This window comes from Martes martes, assembly GCF_963455335.1.
Source record: "Martes martes genome assembly, chromosome: 7".
NCBI lineage: Eukaryota > Metazoa > Chordata > Mammalia > Carnivora > Mustelidae > Martes > Martes martes.
This window is the reverse complement of record NC_137894.1, coordinates 129,951,214-129,968,808: the sequence shown is the minus strand read 5'-3', so window position 1 is coordinate 129,968,808 and position 17,595 is coordinate 129,951,214. Positions and strand designations below refer to the sequence as shown.

General features: G+C 38.3%; 1 protein-coding gene across 1 annotated transcript in view; it reads left to right on the top strand.

The window, feature by feature from the left end:
- Positions 1-17,595, top strand: part of YLPM1 (YLP motif containing 1) — a gene marked incomplete at its 5' end in the record, with an annotated part of 75,101 nt that overhangs the window by 10,750 nt on the left and 46,756 nt on the right. Inside the window, 2 exons of the mRNA XM_080807354.1 lie at positions 535-714; positions 1,470-2,464. Of these exons, the coding sequence (XP_080663480.1) occupies positions 535-714; positions 1,470-2,464 (1,175 nt within the window). The remainder of the gene's footprint in view (positions 1-534; positions 715-1,469; positions 2,465-17,595) is intronic.

Below are 17,595 nucleotides of genomic sequence, written 5' to 3'. Positions count from 1 at the left end.
AGTGGCTAATGTGAAAAAGAAAAAGGTCTCTCTCTCTCTCTCTTTTTTTTTTATTTGACAGAGATCACAAGTAGGCAGAGAAGCAGGCAGAGAGAGAGAGGGGGAAGCAGGCTCCCCACTGAGCAGAGAGCCTGATGCAGGGCTTGATCGCAGGACCCTGGGATCATGAACCGAGCCCAAGGCAGAGGCTTTAACCCACTGAGCCACCCAGGCGCCCCAAAGGTTTCTCATAGAGTGCAAAGGACATAGCTATAAAGCGACTATTTTGGGGAAATGGTTGCCCTGTTCAGGAACAGTGAGATGATTATTCCAGTGAAGACTATGGGATTCATAAAGTCCTTTATATAAGTACTCGTGAGCCACAGTGTAAGCAGAGCCAGGGATTTTATCTAAACACAAAATAACTTTTCTCAGTCAGCCAGAGTTGTAGAGATTCTGGACTTTGTAATACAATACTTAATATTTGGGTCTTTTGTTAATTTGGTTGCTGTTTTGTTACTTATATAAAAGTGTATTCTCTCTTTTATCTTTTAGTCTGAAGACCCGGAAGAGGATGCTAGGTTAAAACAGCTGCAGGCCGCAGCCGCGCACTGGCAGCAGCACCAGCAGCATCGAGTTGGCTTCCAGTATCAGGGAATAATGCAGAAGCACACTCAGTTACAGCAGATCCTCCAGCAGTACCAGCAGATTATCCAGCAGCCGCCACATATGCAGGCAAGTGCCTCCTCAGCTCGCACGTGGGAAGTTGCCCCAAGTCATGGAGGAGTTGTTATTCCTGAAAGAGATCTAAATGTGAAGGAGAGAAATTAAATTTGATCTTTCCATGGGGGTTCCAAGTAGTTACCTGTCACATCACCAGGGATTTGGGAAGTACAGCTTTATGGAAATGCTCTTGGGATGGGGCAGGTGTAGTGCAGACTTCTGGTCATGTCAACCCAGGCAGGTGTTAAAGGACCGTTGCTAAGGATTTTAAGAACCAGAGATTCTTATCATGTAGTTTCAAGTTGCCTACAAATCACTTCAGTGACAGACAAGCAAGACTCCACCAAAAAGATCACAGCAATCACCACAGAAACCTAAGGGAATATACCACAAAAGATAATTGCTCTTTTTATATCCGGAAGACACAAACTTGTGTCTGTATGTCTATAGTAATAGATCATTTTTTAAATTCTTAAAGTGATCCATGGTAGTACGAAAAACTTGAAAACAATTATTACTGAGATAGGTATTTGCTTTAGTGTTTAGTTGGTTTCTCCAGCTCTATGATAACTTAGAGAAATGAGTCAAAGGAAGAAAGAATGATCGTCATTAAGAAGATGTAACAAGTTTATCCTTACTAGTCTCCCAGAGTCTTTAGCGTTTTAATTTCTTAAGACTACAGATGCCCTTGATTCGTTAATATTTTAACTTTAGGGTCAGTTCTCTTATATGAATGTCTTGAAATAATTGTCACCCTTTGTTCGTAGACCATGTCTGTAGACGTGCAGCTGCGGCATTATGAGATGCAGCAGCAACAGTTTCAACATCTCTACCAAGAATGGGAGCGGGAGTTTCAGCTGTGGGAGGAGCAGCTCCATTCTTATCCTCATAAAGATCAGCTTCAGGAGTATGAGAAGCAGTGGAAAACATGGCAGGGACATATGAAAGCGACTCAGACCTATCTCCAGGAGAAAGTCAATTCCTTTCAGAACATGAAGAACCAGTATATGGGGAACATGTCAATGCCACCTCCTTTCGTTCCGTATTCTCAGATGCCTCCACCTCTACCGACAATGCCCCCTCCGGTATTGCCTCCATCATTGCCACCACCAGTGATGCCCCCTGCCCTGCCTGCTTCAGTGCCACCGCCTGGCATGCCCCCACCTGTGATGCCACCTTCTCTACCAACCTCTGTGCCCCCACCTGGGATGCCTCCATCTCTCTCTTCTGCAGGGCCACCGCCAGTTCTTCCCCCGCCTTCCCTCTCCTCTGCAGGGCCACCGCCCGTTCTTCCCCCACCGTCCCTCTCCTCAACGGCACCTCCACCTGTCCTGCCCCTCCCACCATTGTCTTTAGCCACACCTCCTCCAGGATTACCTCCCCCGGGGGTTCCACAAGGGATGCCTCCTCAGTTAGGATCAGCCCCAGTCCCACCAGCCTCCACTTCTCAGAGTTCACAGGTTCCAGAGAAACCTAGACCAGCACTGCTTCCCACTCCTGTGTCTTTTGGTTCAGGCCCGCCCTCAGCCTACCACCCTCCATTGCAATCAGCTGTTAGCCCATCAGAACAAATGAATTCTAAAGCTCCTCTGAGCAAGTCTACTCTGCCATATAGTTCATTCTCATCTGAGCAAGGACTTGGGGAGTCTTCAGCTGCTCCATCTCAGCCAATCACTGGAGTCAAGGACATGCCAGTGAGGTCAGGTGGACTGCTTCCAGATCCTCCTAGAAGCAGTTACTTGGAAGGCCCAAGAGGCCCAAGGTAGGTCTGCCTTTGTTTGGTTGGTTGGTTTGGCTTTTTTGTTGATTTAGGCTGAGTAGGCCTTAATGGTATAAAAAACTTTATTTATACGATTTTTATATTCTTTTTGTACTTTTATATACATTCCTGGTTTACAGTTAATAATGTTAGTATTGTTCACTTCTTAGATGCGACATAATAAAATCTAGAAGTAGTAACATGCCCCCATTTCTTTGATGTCACTGCTTTTATCCTACATGTAGAGATCATAGTCCAGAATGAATGTCCTGTTTTAGGGTAATGCTTCTCAATTTCTTGCTGACATTTTACCTTCAAAAGTAGTATTTATTAAGTTTATCTTTTTTGTTTTTTTTTCTTAATTTCACAATTAACTGAATTGGTAACTTCTCTTTGTTAGATAATATGCCTGCTGTTGGCGATAAAGATGAATAAGCCAATATTCTAATGAAATAGGCAACAAAATTTAGTATAAGAGTAAATAGGACTTTCATCCATTTGTTCAGCAAATATTTATTCCTGCTCTGTACTTATAGCAATGAGTATAACAGAGTGGACAGAATCCCCACCCCCATGGAGCTTATTTCCTATATATCTCCCTCAATTTGGGAGATGTTTTCCTTTTGTCTGAACCACATTTTTTTTTTTGAACCACATTTTTATTTAGAAAAACAGAGAAATTTAAAGCACACAGAGAAATTTACAGTAGTCTTAAGTTTTTTTGTTTTTGTTTTTTGTTTGTTTTTGCTTTGCTTTTTAAAAAGTGTTAAATTCATTTTTCCAAGTTTGTAAAAGTATATCCCCCCCCCCCCGCAGGTTGACCTAAATGTTAATTTTCCTGTAGAGAAACCTTACCAGTCACATTTTTTTCCCAATTGGAAATTGTGATAGAAATACGTACTCCTTATACTAAATTTAGATAGTACAAAAAAAAAATTCTAAAAAGTGAAATTCACCTAATTCCGCAATCTAGAGATAATAATTAAAAATATATACATCATCAAAAATGGGATCATTCTGAGCATTTTGTCTTGTAAACTTTTTCTACTCGTCAGTACATTGGTTAGTTTTTCCATCTCAGTATCAGTGTTATCTATATTATTTTAATTTAACCTGAATTTTGACTTTTGGAAACAAAATATATCTTTTATTTGTTCCCCAAATTTATAACTCTTAAAACAACATGGCACAAAACTCCACCATCGAATAAGGTGTTGACAGTTCTCTAGAAAACTTATTTCTTGCATTGAACCTAAATGTGTTGCTGTAACCTCTACCTGTTGATTCTAGATCTGCCTCTGTGGTAACACATAATTAACATGAATTCCTCTGGGTGCCAGAAGCCTTGCCAGAGGCTTTACGTACATTATGTTATCTCATAGAGTCTTCTCAGCAACCTGTGAACGAGGCAGGCTCATACCCTATGTTTACCCTTTAGAGACTGGGCCTGAGAGGTTTGAGTAAATTGCTCAGCATCGTGTAACTGGGAGAGTAGAGCCTGAGTCCACACCCACTGGGAGCAGAGTCCAGGGGGCTCCCAGAGCAAAAGCACTAGTTAAGTGCTGTGTTTAATGCCATGATTCAGTGATATTCATACTGTCAGTGATTACGAGTACATTTTGTAGTCTTGATTTACTTGGTATGGTAACTTTTTATTAGAATTCCCACTTATCTCTTAGATTAAGCATTGCCTTTTGGATCTGGTGATGAATTTGCTGTCAGAAAAGTACATTATTCTTAACACCTTAAGAAACAGAGATTTCCTGCTCCCTTTTTTTCCCTATCATATTAATGTTTTCTGTCTTTTGCCCACCAAATCTTGTTGTAAATTTAGGACCTATTTTAAGTTTTTTTCTTCCCGTAAGGTACATTTAATAATTTCACTTCTAGGCCGATCTTAGCAATTATCTAGCACAATATCCCGTCTATAGCAATTGATATTTGTGTTGCATTTTAGGTTGTCATCTGGGTCTTGCACATATTATCTTATTATTTCTCTGTCATCTCGTGAAGTAAACATATAAGGGAAGTTAAGATTTGGAGAGATTCTAAATAAATTGCCCCAGATGACGTTGCTAGTAAATGATTGAGATGAAATTAGAATCCAAAGCCTTCTGATTGCCCCCCCTTTTTTTAAGTTTTTTTTTTTTTTTTTTTTTTTTTTTTTGAGGGAGAGAGAATGAGCCTGTGCCAGTGGTGTGGGGGTGTGTATAGAAGGAGAGGGAGGGAGGGTCCCAAGCAGAAAGCAGGTTTTGGATCATGACCTGAGCCAAAACCAAGAGTCAAACACTCAACCAACTGTACCACCCAGGTGCCCTGATCCACTTTTGAGTTCATTTTACTTCCTGTGACAAGTAGTTGATGGCCTCTTCTTAAACATTGGCACTGTGATAAGGAATACCAGCATATAAGGTATTGATAGTTTTCTGGAAAGTTTATTTGTGTTGTGCCTAAATGTGTTGCTGTCACTTCTGCCTGTTGATTCTGGATCTGGCTTTATGGTACAACAGGTAATTATCCTATCCCGATATATAGCATGTCCCTGTGGTTCTTTAAACACCGCCCTCCTGTCTCCCCCATCGAGCCTTATCTGCTCTTCTCTGCCATTGCAGAAACTCAGATTCTTCTTTTCTTTTCACACTAACATTGGGTCTGGCCTCCTCCTGCTACATTGCTCCTTGTCTTGCGAAGGGCCTTGGATTTGTCAGCCTCCTTCAGAATGAACACTTACTTCAGATGCAGGAACCATAGAGCCTGTTACCAGCTTTGTTATAAATAACATACTTGTGTAGCTGAACAAAACATCAGTTTGGCTTCCCTGGTCTTTTTCACATTAGCCATTACTAGGGCAAGCCTCTCTCATCCTGAACTTGTATAGTTGTTTTTGTTTTGTTTTTCTCTTTTTCTAAGACTTTATTTTACATTTCATCTAGTTAGGTTTGGGCCAAGTTTCTGGTCTGCTGCAATCTTACTAAATGTTGATTATATTGCTTTTAGATGTTCCTCTCCAGCTTTTTCACCTGCAGCTTTGATAAGGACGGCTTTTTTTGGTTTTTGAATTGGATCCTGCTCACATTATCTCCCCTGTTTTTAAAACCTTTCCCCAATCTAGCTTATGTCATTTCCATTTCTCTTATCCTTCTAGTTCTTTTGCTCACTCAGCTCATACCGCGTTTAATTTGACTATTGCCTAGGCATGGTTCTTTTTCGTCCTGTGTACGTAGGTTAAAAAAAAAAATCAGTGGGAAGCTGGTAAGTGAATGAAAGAGACTGAGGTAGGAATAATCCACACTGTCAAGGAAACCTGTGAAAGCTGCGTAGAGAAACAAGAATGGAGAACACAGATAACTAACTTACCAATAACACACTATCAAGATAAAGTAATTAAATTACTTTGAGTTTTTGCAAAATCCAGATTTAGGCTGCTTTCTAAAAACTGTGAAGGTTTCCAAGAAGTCCAGTGGTAGAACCGCATCATGTGTAAATTCCATACTGGAGCATCTGGGGCAGCTGTTTTGAAGTTGTGTGTATGTATGTGTATCATTTGATTCATCAGGTCTTCTAGAAGACTACCACTGCTCTAAAACTGTTAGGTCAGTGGATGTTGGTTTCCCAGAACCCTTTATTTTTCAGTCATAAAATGTATTTATTAAAGGGTAACATACAGAGATATGCACAATCCCGAGTGTATAGCTTAGTGAATTTTCACAAAGTAAACACACTCATGTTATCACTACTGAGATCAAGATAAAGATTACTAGTGTCTGAGTAGTATCCTCATGCCCCTTCCCATTTTCCTTCACCCCAAAGATAACCACTAGACTGACTTTTTATATCATAGATTAGTTTTGCCTGTTTTTGCAGTTTATATAAATGAAATCCTACTGTGTGTGCTCTTTTTGAGTCTGGCATCTTTCACTTGACATTATGTTATTGTGAGATTCATCCCTGGTGTGTGTAGCTTCAGCTTGTTCATTCCCATTTCTCTACAGTATTTTGTTTTGTGAATATACCACAATCTGTTTATCTAGTCTAATAGTGATGATCATTTAAGCTTTTGGTTATTACGAAGAGTACTGCTTTGTGTCTTTTGGTGCTATATGTGTCCCTTTAGGGGTGTGTGTGTGTGTGTGTGTGTGTGTATGTGTATTTTGTTTAGAAATGTACCAGCGATTGGAATTGCTTCATTAGGGGGTAGGTATGGTTCTGCTTTGATAGATATTGTCAAACAGTTTTCTGAAATGATTGTGTCCATTTACATTCTCACCAGCAGGTTTTTTGCATCCTCATCAACACTTGGTATTGTTAAATTTTTAAATCTTAGCAATCTTGGTGGACATCTAGTGGTGTTGTGGCATGGCTTTAATTTGTATTTCCCTGATTACAAATGAGGTTAACTTCTCTTTCCATTTGATTATTGTTAAGTTGAATTTCCTCTCTTATGAAATGCTGATTGAGGTCTTTTTCCCAGTTTTTCTATTGGGTTATGTATTTTTCTTACTGATTTGTAGGAATTCCTTATGTATGGTAGATATCATTCTGTGTCTAGATTGTCTCAACTGTTTCTCACTCTACAGCCCTTTTGTCTTTCTCATCCTCACTGTACTGAAAAAGTGTCGTATTGATCCAGCAGACCCTTTTAACATTTTAAAGGAATTTTACAAGTAACTTACAGAAGTAACAATAAAGGGATAGTGAAGAACAACTTATAGGAATTTTTATAAATATTTTACAAGCGCAAAGCCCTGCCTCAAGTGAATTTTGGCACATAAACGTAAACATAAAAGATGAAATAATCCTGTCACACATTCTCCTGGCAAAGCAAAATGGTCCAGGTTCTTGGCACAAAATATTATGTGATGATATCCTTCCAGTTTAATGACTAAGCGGATGACAGTACATTTCCTTTCTGTCCTTAGAAATCTATTGTTCACTCATCGAATCTTGAGTTTGAGAATATTAATCTAGGGTACTGTCATCTGAGGACTTAACAGTTGGAGATTTCACTTTTATGATCGGTTTCACAGCTTTATTAGAGCCTAGAGTGCTTCTGTCTCTGTGTTTATTTTTTGATTTTGACACAGCTTCCTCTCTCACTTTTCTTTGCCATGCTAGTCAGGAAATGAAAATTTCTAAATTCTCAGTTGTGTTCAATGAAGCCTAAAAGTAGGGTGTAATATTTTGGGCAATACAAAGTGGGGTGAGGTGACAGCTCTTTCCACCTTTGCTTCATCTTTTAGGCAAATCCATCGTTCCTTCATTACCTTTGTATTTTAATCTTCTTTGGCATAGTTGGGGATAATTGATAAGTAATGATGAGTGAGTAATGAATTCTAGGATAAGGAAATTGCAGAATATTTAAGATATAGAAAAAAGTCACTTAGGATCCCATAGTATGTCTTAAATTTATGAAAGGCTGTAATGGACCCATATAGTAATTGCATGATAATGTAAGTTTTATTCTCTTTTTTAAGAGGTAAATTTTCTCTTTGTTCTCAGGACAGCCTATAAGAAAAAAGTCATGAAATAGCAATCCTCATAATAGAACTGTTTATTTTTTAAGAGCTTATTTCAATTCCAGTTAGTTAGCATACAGTGTAATGTGTGTTTCAGGTATTACAATATGGTGACCCAATACTTCCATGCAACTCCCGGTACGCATCACAGCAACTGCGCTTTCTAATCCCTGTCCTCTATTTATCCCATCCCCACCCCTGCCCACCTCTTCTCTGGTAACATCAGTTTTTTCTCTAGAGTTAGAGTCTGTTTCTTGTGAGGGGGGCACCTGGCTGGCTCAGCCGGTAGAGCATGGGACTCTCGATCTCAAGGTTGAGCTCAAGCCCTGTGTTGGGAGTAGGGCCTACTTTAAAAAAGAAAATCTTTCTTGGTTTGTCTATTTTTTTTTTCCCTTTACTCATTTGTTTTGTTTCTTAAATTCCACATGTGAGTGAAATCATATGGTAATCATGTCTCTGACATTTTGCTTAGCATAATGCTTTCCAGCTCCATCCACATTGTTGCAAATGGCAAGATTTCATTCTTTTTTATGGCTGACTAATATTCCATTACACCTACACACGTATATGTATATATACAAACACACACCCCCCACACACATCTTTATCCATTCATCAGTGGGTGGGCACTCGGGCTGTTTCCATGATTCGGCTATTGTAGAAAATGCTGCTGTATACATTGGGGTGCACGTATCCTTTTGAATTAGTACTTGTGTATTCTTGGGGTAGATACCTAGTAGTGCAATTGAGGGATCAAAGGGTAGTTCTCTTTTTAACTTTTTGAGGAACATCCATACTGTTTTCTATAGTGGCTGTACCAGCTGCCATTCCCAGCAATGGTGTAAGAGGGTTCCCATTTCTCCACATCCTCACCAACAGCTTTTGTTTCTTGTGTTGTTGATTTTAGCCATTCTTACAGGTGTGAGAATATTAGACTGTCTAAAAACAAACAAAACAGTTCTAAAATTAGGATCCAGTGAACCCAGAGGAACCTCAAAGGTTAATGGTGTCTTTTGATTAATAGACATTATTGATTTTAATTTAATAGTCTAATTTGTTGACCTTTTCCTTAATGGTTGGTGCTTTTTTGTGTCCTGCTTAAGAAATCTTTGTTTACCGCAAAGCCATAAATACATTATCCTATTTTATCTTCTGTCTTTTTTTGTTTTACATTTTATTTTTAAGTCAACAATCTATATAGAATTGATTGTTCGTTAATGTGTGGTATGAGGTAGGGGTCATGGTTTATTATTTTTCATATGGCTGTGTAGTTGACCCCAGCGCCATTTATTGAAAAGGTCATCTTTTCCTTACTATGTTGGTAGTAACTCCATCATGAGTCAAATGACTATATGTGGGAATTTATTTCTGGACTCTATTTGTCCATCTTTGCACCAGTATCCTGTTTTAATTACTGTAGTTTTGTTAATAAATCTTGATATCTCTTAGTGTAAGTCCTCCAACTCTGTGTCTCTAGATCAGAGGTTGGCAAACTTTGTCTGTGAAGGGCCAGATGGTAAATATTTTTAGGCTTTGTAGACCATGTTTGGTTTCTGTCAAATATTTTTCTTTCTTCCTTTTATTTTTCACCTTTAAAAATGTAAAAAAAAAAAAATCATTCTTATCTGGATTTGCCCCATGGGCCTTAGTTTACTGACCCCCAATCTAGATTGACTTGTCTATTCTTGGTTCTCTCTCTTTCCCATGTAATGCTTAAAATCAGCTTGTCAGTTTTCAGAAACCTGCTGGAATTTTGATGAAAATTGCACAGAATCTGTTGACCATTCTGCAGAAGAATTGACATTTTTGTAGTATCTCGGCTTCTGACCTGTCACATGTACTTTTTGATTGGTTTTCGGGTTGGAATCGTGGACCTCTTCTGTACCTGTCTTATTAGGATTAGCAAGGGATTATAAACACTATAATTTTACTCTATGCTTTCATTTGTTATGGTTGTTCCTGTTTATAGAGATTACTCTTGGGGGGAATTTTGATTTTAGGGTCTTGGTTGTACATATTAGAAAATAACTGAAAAATTATCTCACATGAAAATTAAAAGGACAGGAATTTGGTTCCAGAATTGAGTATTTTGTAATTCCCATGGTCAGCTGATTTGAGTATGTTTATGTAACTGTTGTGACAATAAGATGTTATCTTGTTTAAAGGTATATGTATTTCTGCATACCTCTTAAGTTTTTATACCAACATTTGGAGTCTATTTTTTTATGTCAAATCTTAAAAGTTTTATAAATACCTCTAATGGTTTCATACCTAGTTTGGGGGTTTTTATTTTTTAGAAGTTTATGGAATGCCTAACTGTACAAAATTTTTCTAAATATTTAAATACCAAATATTTGGGTTTTTTTTCATCTAATCAATGGGCCAATGCATGTGTTTTTATGTGACTGTATTCAGTGAATATATACTATGTTTGTACTTTATTTCAAATGTTTTTATATGTTAAAAAGGTCATAGCATTTCATTGTATTGATGTAAACATGACTTATATTTGTGCATACTTTTAAATTGAATATCTCTTTAATATATTTCTTCTAAAGGCTTAAAAATTCTTTACTTTTATAAATACAAAAGGTTTTGATAGTCTAACATTTTGTTACATCCTCAAACTTTAAAAATTTGAAAGTGCAGTGTTGATAAAGTATTGCCATTTACGTGTAGTGTTGAAAGTATATTTCACTTGCTTTAACATTTTCTTACTCCCCAAATAAAAATAAAATGATGACCCTTCGCTGTTGATCAGCAATTTAATCTGAAAGCAAAGCGCCCTCCCCTTTAAGGAAACTGCATACTGTATGTGCGGGCATGATGCTTGTAGTAATGAGTTCCTTAAGTTTTACAACCTTGCCACTGTGTTCTCTTCTTCCTTATCTGCACATCTTTTAGTGCCTCTTGCTTCCTTTTTCCTTTCCTCTGGCTTTGACACGTGCTCTTCTCTTTGCCTGGAATCCCTTTCCTGTCAGTTTTTGCTTTACTAATTCCGATTTTTCCTGCCCTAGGGGCAGGGAGCCCTTTAGTAATTGTGTGTTGAGATCCTTCTGGGAGTCAGACCATGGGGATCCCTCAGTGAACAAGGCCAACATGTCCCATTTGATCAAATTGTGTTCTAATTGTTGGTTTACTTGCCTCACTCATCCCGTGGACTGTGAACTCGAGTTATGTATCCATTTATTTCTAGAGCTGACAGGTCCTGACAGGTGTTCAATCAGTCTTGCTTATGCCAGAATGTCTCGGTTATGGACAAAATTCTGAAGGCGTTCACAGTTTGGTTAGGAAGGCAGTTCATTTGTATTCAGATTTGTTGATAAAACTGGGTAACAAATGCACGAGGGTTCTTAACTCTTGTACCTTGTGGAGGATAGTCTTACTTAACAATTAAGTGAACTAGTGATTACTGAATTGAATACAAAGCTGCTGGCTTTACACAATTTTAATGATCTCAGGTGTTTTTCTAGGCACTTTGAATTAGTAAATGTAACTTCAAGAAAAGGAACTAAACCATCACAATCCGTGAAACAGTATCATAAATAGGTAAATAAGTAAATAAGTGACCTCCATCCTAAGCATTGCCGTGTATCCTTTGACAAGTCTCTGGTCAGCTCCTTTCCCTTTGCCCGACAATAACGATGTCAAGCCTTCACCACTTTGCAGAGACCATCTGCACTAGTGCTGCTTTCTTTGTCTCCACAAACATTTTTATTTTGCTTTGTACCTTTATTTTAGCTTCCTGCCTCCTAGAGAAAATCAAGGCTTTCAGGCCCAGTGAAACTCACTTCCTGCCCGTCTTGTTTACCTTATCTTACTATCCTCATCTTTCTTCTTCTAGCGTCAGAATAAGTCGTCCTTCCTCATGGTTAGGGGTAATCTCTCTGTGCCACTTAAATTCATTTTACATTTTTATCCAAGTGGTACATACAGTTTTGAAAAATCAGACAAAGCAGCCGGCTTAGATTCTAATGACATCTTTTAATTCTTTAGCTGTTTCTTCTGGTAATTACCTTCCTGTCACTAAATAATATGCTCTGGCTTTCTTGACTTACACATTTTAGATGTTATATATTTGCTTCCAGGTCTGATAAGGATTTAATTCTTACACTACTCCAGCCCCATCTGTCTAATACATTTATATCTCTGTTGTTAGATAAGTAAACCATGTTTGCTACAGAGGTAAGCATGTGTTATAATTATATTTTCTTTAGTGTAATGACTTTTCTAGAATTTCCAATTGTCTTCTTGAAAAATATTTAAAATAATTCTCCAACCCTAGTCTCAAAAGCACCAGCTCTTTTTTTCCTGAGGAGATCGCTCTCCCAAATTTATTCATCTTCTTGCTTTTCACCTGGGCAGGTTGGGTGGTTGGTTGCTCAAAAGATCTGCCCTATGGCTGTTACTCCAGCATTTCCCTTGACTATCCTCCTGGATTGGATTCACTCTTTACTGAATCTCATGGCTTCCTGTTTGTGGTTTAGTGCCTCTTTTTCCCCAGAGTGCATGCCCAAGTAACTTACTGAGAGATCGTGGGTTGGAGGTAGGTACATTTTCTGAGTCTTGTGTGTGTGATAATATTTTTATTCTAACCTCACACTTGATTGATCATTTGGATATAGAATTTGAAGTTGAGCATTTAAAATTTTTGATGTAGTTAAACTAAAAAAATTAGTTCACCCATTTCCCCCTTACCCCACACCTGCCTCTGGCAACCACGAGCCTGTTCTCTGTATCTATGAGCTTGTTTTTTTTCTATTGATTTATTTATTTTTACATTCCTCATGTAAGAGAGCTCATACAGTATTTGTCTGACTTACTTCACTTAGCATAATGCCCTCGAGGTTTATCCATGCTGTCACAAGTGGCAAGATTTCATTCTTTTTTTCATGGCTGAGTAATATTCAGTTCAGTATTCAGTTTCTTTATCCATTCTTCCGTCGATGGACGCTGAGGTTGTTTCCATATTTTGGCTATTGTGAATTATGCTGCAGTGAACATGAGGATGCGTGTATCTTTTCAAGTTAGTTTTTTGTTTTCTTCATGTATAAATACCCAGAAGTGGAATTGATACATCATCATATGGTAGTTTTACTTTTCATTTTTTGAGGAACCTTCATACTGATTTCCTTGTGGCAGCACCATTTACATTCCCACTAACCGTGTGCAAGAGTTCTCTTTTTTCCATTTCCTTGCCAACACTTATTTCTAGTTTTTTTAAAAATAGCCATTCCGACAGGTGTAGGGTAATATCTCATTGTGGTTTTGATTTGCATTTCCTTAATGCAGGAAAGATGCATACAGAAGATGTAGAATATCTTTTCATGTACCTACTGGCCATCTGTATATCTTCTTTGGAAGAATATCAGTTCATATCTTCTGCCCATTTTTTAATCAGATTGTCTATATTTTTGCCAGAGTTGTATGAGTTCTTTATTTTGGATGTTAGCCCCTTATCAGATATAATATTTGCAAGTATTTTCTCCCAATCAGTGGGTTGCCTTTCTGTTTTTTGTTGGTGGTATTCATTTTGTCTGTTTCTTAAGATTTTTTGAATCTATTTGACAGAGAAAGAGACGACGAGAGAGGGAACACAAGCAGGGGGAGTGGGAGAGGGAGAATGTAGGCTTCGTGGTGAGCAGGGAACCCGATGTGGGACTCAATCCCAGGACCCTGGGATCATGACCTGAGCCGAAGGCCATAGATGCTTATCCGAGTGAGCCACCTGGGTGCCCTTGTTGATGGTTTTCTTTGCTGTGCAGAAGCTTGGTAGTTTAATGTGGTCCCACTTGTTTATTTTTGCTTTTTGCTTTTGCTGTCAGATTCAAAAAATCATTGCCAAGACCTACGCCAAGGAGCTTACCTCTTGTTTTTTTCTAGGAGTTTTATGGTTTGGGGTCTTACTTTCAAGTCTTTAATCCATTTTTTAGTTAGTTTTTGTGTATAGTGTGAGATAGCACCATAGTTGCATTCTCTCGTATGTGGCTGTTTGATGATTTTCCCAGGATCATTTATTGAAGAGACTATCCTTTCTCCATTGTATATTTGTGGCTCCTTTGTCATAAAGTAATTGACCATATATGTGCAGGTTTATTTTGGGCCTCTCTCTTCTGTTCCATTGATCTGTGTGTCTGTTTTTTTATGCCAGTACCAAACTGTTTAATACCATTTAAGTATTGAAGTTGAACATAATTATTCCTCAAGGTTTTAGGAACATTATTCTGTTTTCTTCTGTCACTTAGTGTAGATGCTGTACTGTTCTGACTCTTGTCCTTTTTATTTTTTTTTAATTAAAAAAATTTTTTTTATTCTTATCCTGTTTAAGAGTCTCATGCTCTACCGACTGAGCTAGCCGGGCGCTGACTATTCTTGTCCTTTTTAGATGACTTCTGCCTATTGCCAGAAACCCCCCCTCCCCCAGTATTCTAAAAGTTCATAGTTAGTTTTGTTTTGTTTTACTAATTATACTGGGTACTTAGTGAGCTAGGCTCTTTCTGTCTGGATATGAGAGTCTCTTAACTCTTAAATTTTTATGCTATTTCTTCATTAATCTTTTTTTCTTTTATGTTTTTCTCTTTCTGGAACTCCTCATTAGTAGACTTTTGGACCTGCTAGATTGATTTTATTTGTCTCTTTTCTCTTTCATTTGGTTGTACTCTGAGATACTACTAATCCTTTTATTGCATTTTGTTTGGATAATTTTTTTAAAAATTTCTATAGTTCTTTTGGTTCTGATCCTTTTTTATATATAGCAAATTGATTTATAGGTACAGTATCTTTAAGAATCTCTCTGAGGATATTATTTGGGTTTTGTTTTGTTTTGTTTTTAAGTTCTCTTGTGTTTTCTCCAGATTTAGGACCTTGTTTACCTTTGGTCTCTTCCTTTTGTTTTAGAGACATTCCTCAAATATCTAGATATTAAAATAAATATCCATTTATATTTAAGAGTGGGAGACACAGACAAGCTAATTCAAAACTCTGTGTGCATATGGGGGGCTTATCAACTATTCTTGCTCTCACTCAGTAAATTCAGGCTTTGTTTTAGGTGGTAGAGCAAAGAACTGTCTGCTAATGTTAGAGGGCCCTCAGATTCAAGAATTTAGGGACATTCAGCCTAAAGAAAGTCTGGTTGATGGTTCTGAATATAGATTTTAATTTACATATTTTAGCCCTCAAGTCTTATTTCTGTCCTTCATGGTATCTGAGAATGTTGACTCTCTAGGGTTCTGTGAGCAAACCAGCCCCATTTTTATTTTATGTCCTTCTACTACCATCATTCTAAACTGCAGCTTCTCCTTGCTCCATATGTTACCATTCATGTTTGCTCCTTGTCTTCCAGAATTTAAAAACAAAATTCTCATCTGCTGTGGGCCTCCTTTCTGTTTATAATGGATTTATGTATATTGAAATTCCTTGTGATAACTCTGTGTGGTGTCAGTTTGGCTAGGCTGTAGTACCCTTCCCAGAGTTCCCTTATATGTTTCTGATTAGGGTGGGTCACAAGGGAAATTTTTGCATCTGACATGAAATATTTATCCCTGGACAACTGAAAAAAGATTCTTACCTATTTCCCAGAAGAGGATATAAAGTCCCTTTTTTGTCTTTGGAGAAATCTTCATTCTTCTAGCCGGTTCACACTCTCTCTTTGACACTCTGTAATTTAAAACTCTGAGATATAAAATTAACTATTATTTATACATCTTATGTTAGATGATAAGGAAGAAAAATCAACCAACAATATTTGACTAAGAATATGTATATATTTAAACATACCAAATTAAGGAAGAAATACTCATAATGATTACAGTTCTTTTTGCAACTGGTCATATAACTATAGTTGGTATTTATAACTTCCTTCTTCCACTATCCATTTTATAGTCCCTTTGCTCTCAGCATGCACCTCAGATGGTCCTGGTTTTTTGCCTGGTGGAGTGACCCAAACCTTCATTCCTGAAGGGTCTGGGCTATTGACAGGCCTGTCTGAATTGAGTTACTGTAATTTTTAATTGACTTTAATCACAGGACATGGAAGTGCTAAGAGGTGTTCTAGAGGCTCTCCGTTGCAGACATAGTCTTCCTTATCCTCATTGTGCAGTAGTAACCCAATCTCCCCTTACAGCTCAGGGCCAGTCACCCCCAGCCAGTACAGTGAGTCCCTTCTTTGCCTTTGATTCAGAACCCAAAGTAGCCAGGTGGCAGTCTCAACTTGAGTTTAATGGAGTTATTGTTGTGTCCCCTGATGGGAGCATTCCTCCCTTTGATACTAAAAGACTTCTAGACCAGCAAAACCTGATGCCTATTCCTGATAGGGATAGGAGAGAAATGTTTTATCTGAAACTGAAATTTTTATTTTTCACTGATTTCCCAAGCAAATAAGAGAAAAACTCTTTCTCGTTAAAAGCATGAAAGGTATCACCATCGGTTGAGGCCTAAGCCAGAAACCTTGGAATCATCCTAAATTCCTTTGTTATCATTTTAATCTCACCTGTTAGAAAATCCGATCCATTCTACCTTCCTTCACATCTCTCATTTTATCTCCTCTACATCCTCATGTCAGTCACTGCCTTAGAACAGGCTTAACTTTCATTTACCCAAATTGTAGAAACAATCTACAAAAAACTTTTCCTACCTGTCCATCTGCTACTTTTCTGCTAGGGTAATCTTTTAAAAATCAGACCATCTGTAGTGGCTCTAAGTCTCATTAAGTAATTCCCAGCTTCTTACCCAGCTGAATTAATTCATCTATGGTAACAAACCCACAGTCACATGCTTTAATAAATTAGAGGTTTATTCTTTCTCAGCACTTATGTGATAGCTGTACAATGTCCAGAGTCCAGGTTCCTTCTAATTTGTTACTTTCATCGCCTCGTATACTGCCCTTATCTGCATGGTCCAAGATGCTTCCCCACCATGTCAGAGCCAGCATGGAAAAGGAAATGTTGAAGAGGAAAATGTGCCCTTCCTCTTATAACCCAGGAAGGTATAATCAGAAGAATGTGCCAGTCATTTTTCACTCTCAGCGCATTGGCCAGAACATGGCTACAAGTTCTAGCCGCAGGAGAATTTGGGAGAGTCAGTCTTTAGTCTGGTTAGCTTTGTGTCCAGCTAAAAATGAAGAGGCTTAGTTACTGAAGGAAAAGGGGGACTGACTACTGGAGGAGCACCAGTAGTATCTGCACAAGGCATACAAGGTCTCTTGGAGCTTGATTCTTGCCTACTCTTTACCTTGTCTCTTCGTTCCCTCCCTTTGCACTCCTTTCCCGGCTCTCCCTACTCTGGCTTCTCTTTGCTGCCACCATGCTGAACTGTTTGCAGACATGCCATGCTGCTATGTGTTTCTCTGCCTTTCCTCACAGTGCTTCCTTAACCTTCGATGCCCTCGCCACCCATTTCCCTTATTTCCAATACACTCTGTTAGCCTGGCCTCAGAAAATTTGTCTTTCAAGACTTATTGTCAGCATCATCTATTGTATAAAGCCTTTATTGCACAGCAATGCATACCCCCTTAGTCTGGTAGAAATGACCATCCCCTCCTCTGTTGCCTTTGTTAAATGCAGATAGACTACTGTCATTGTACCTCTGGGCACTTATTTACACTTAGATTCTCTTTCTCTT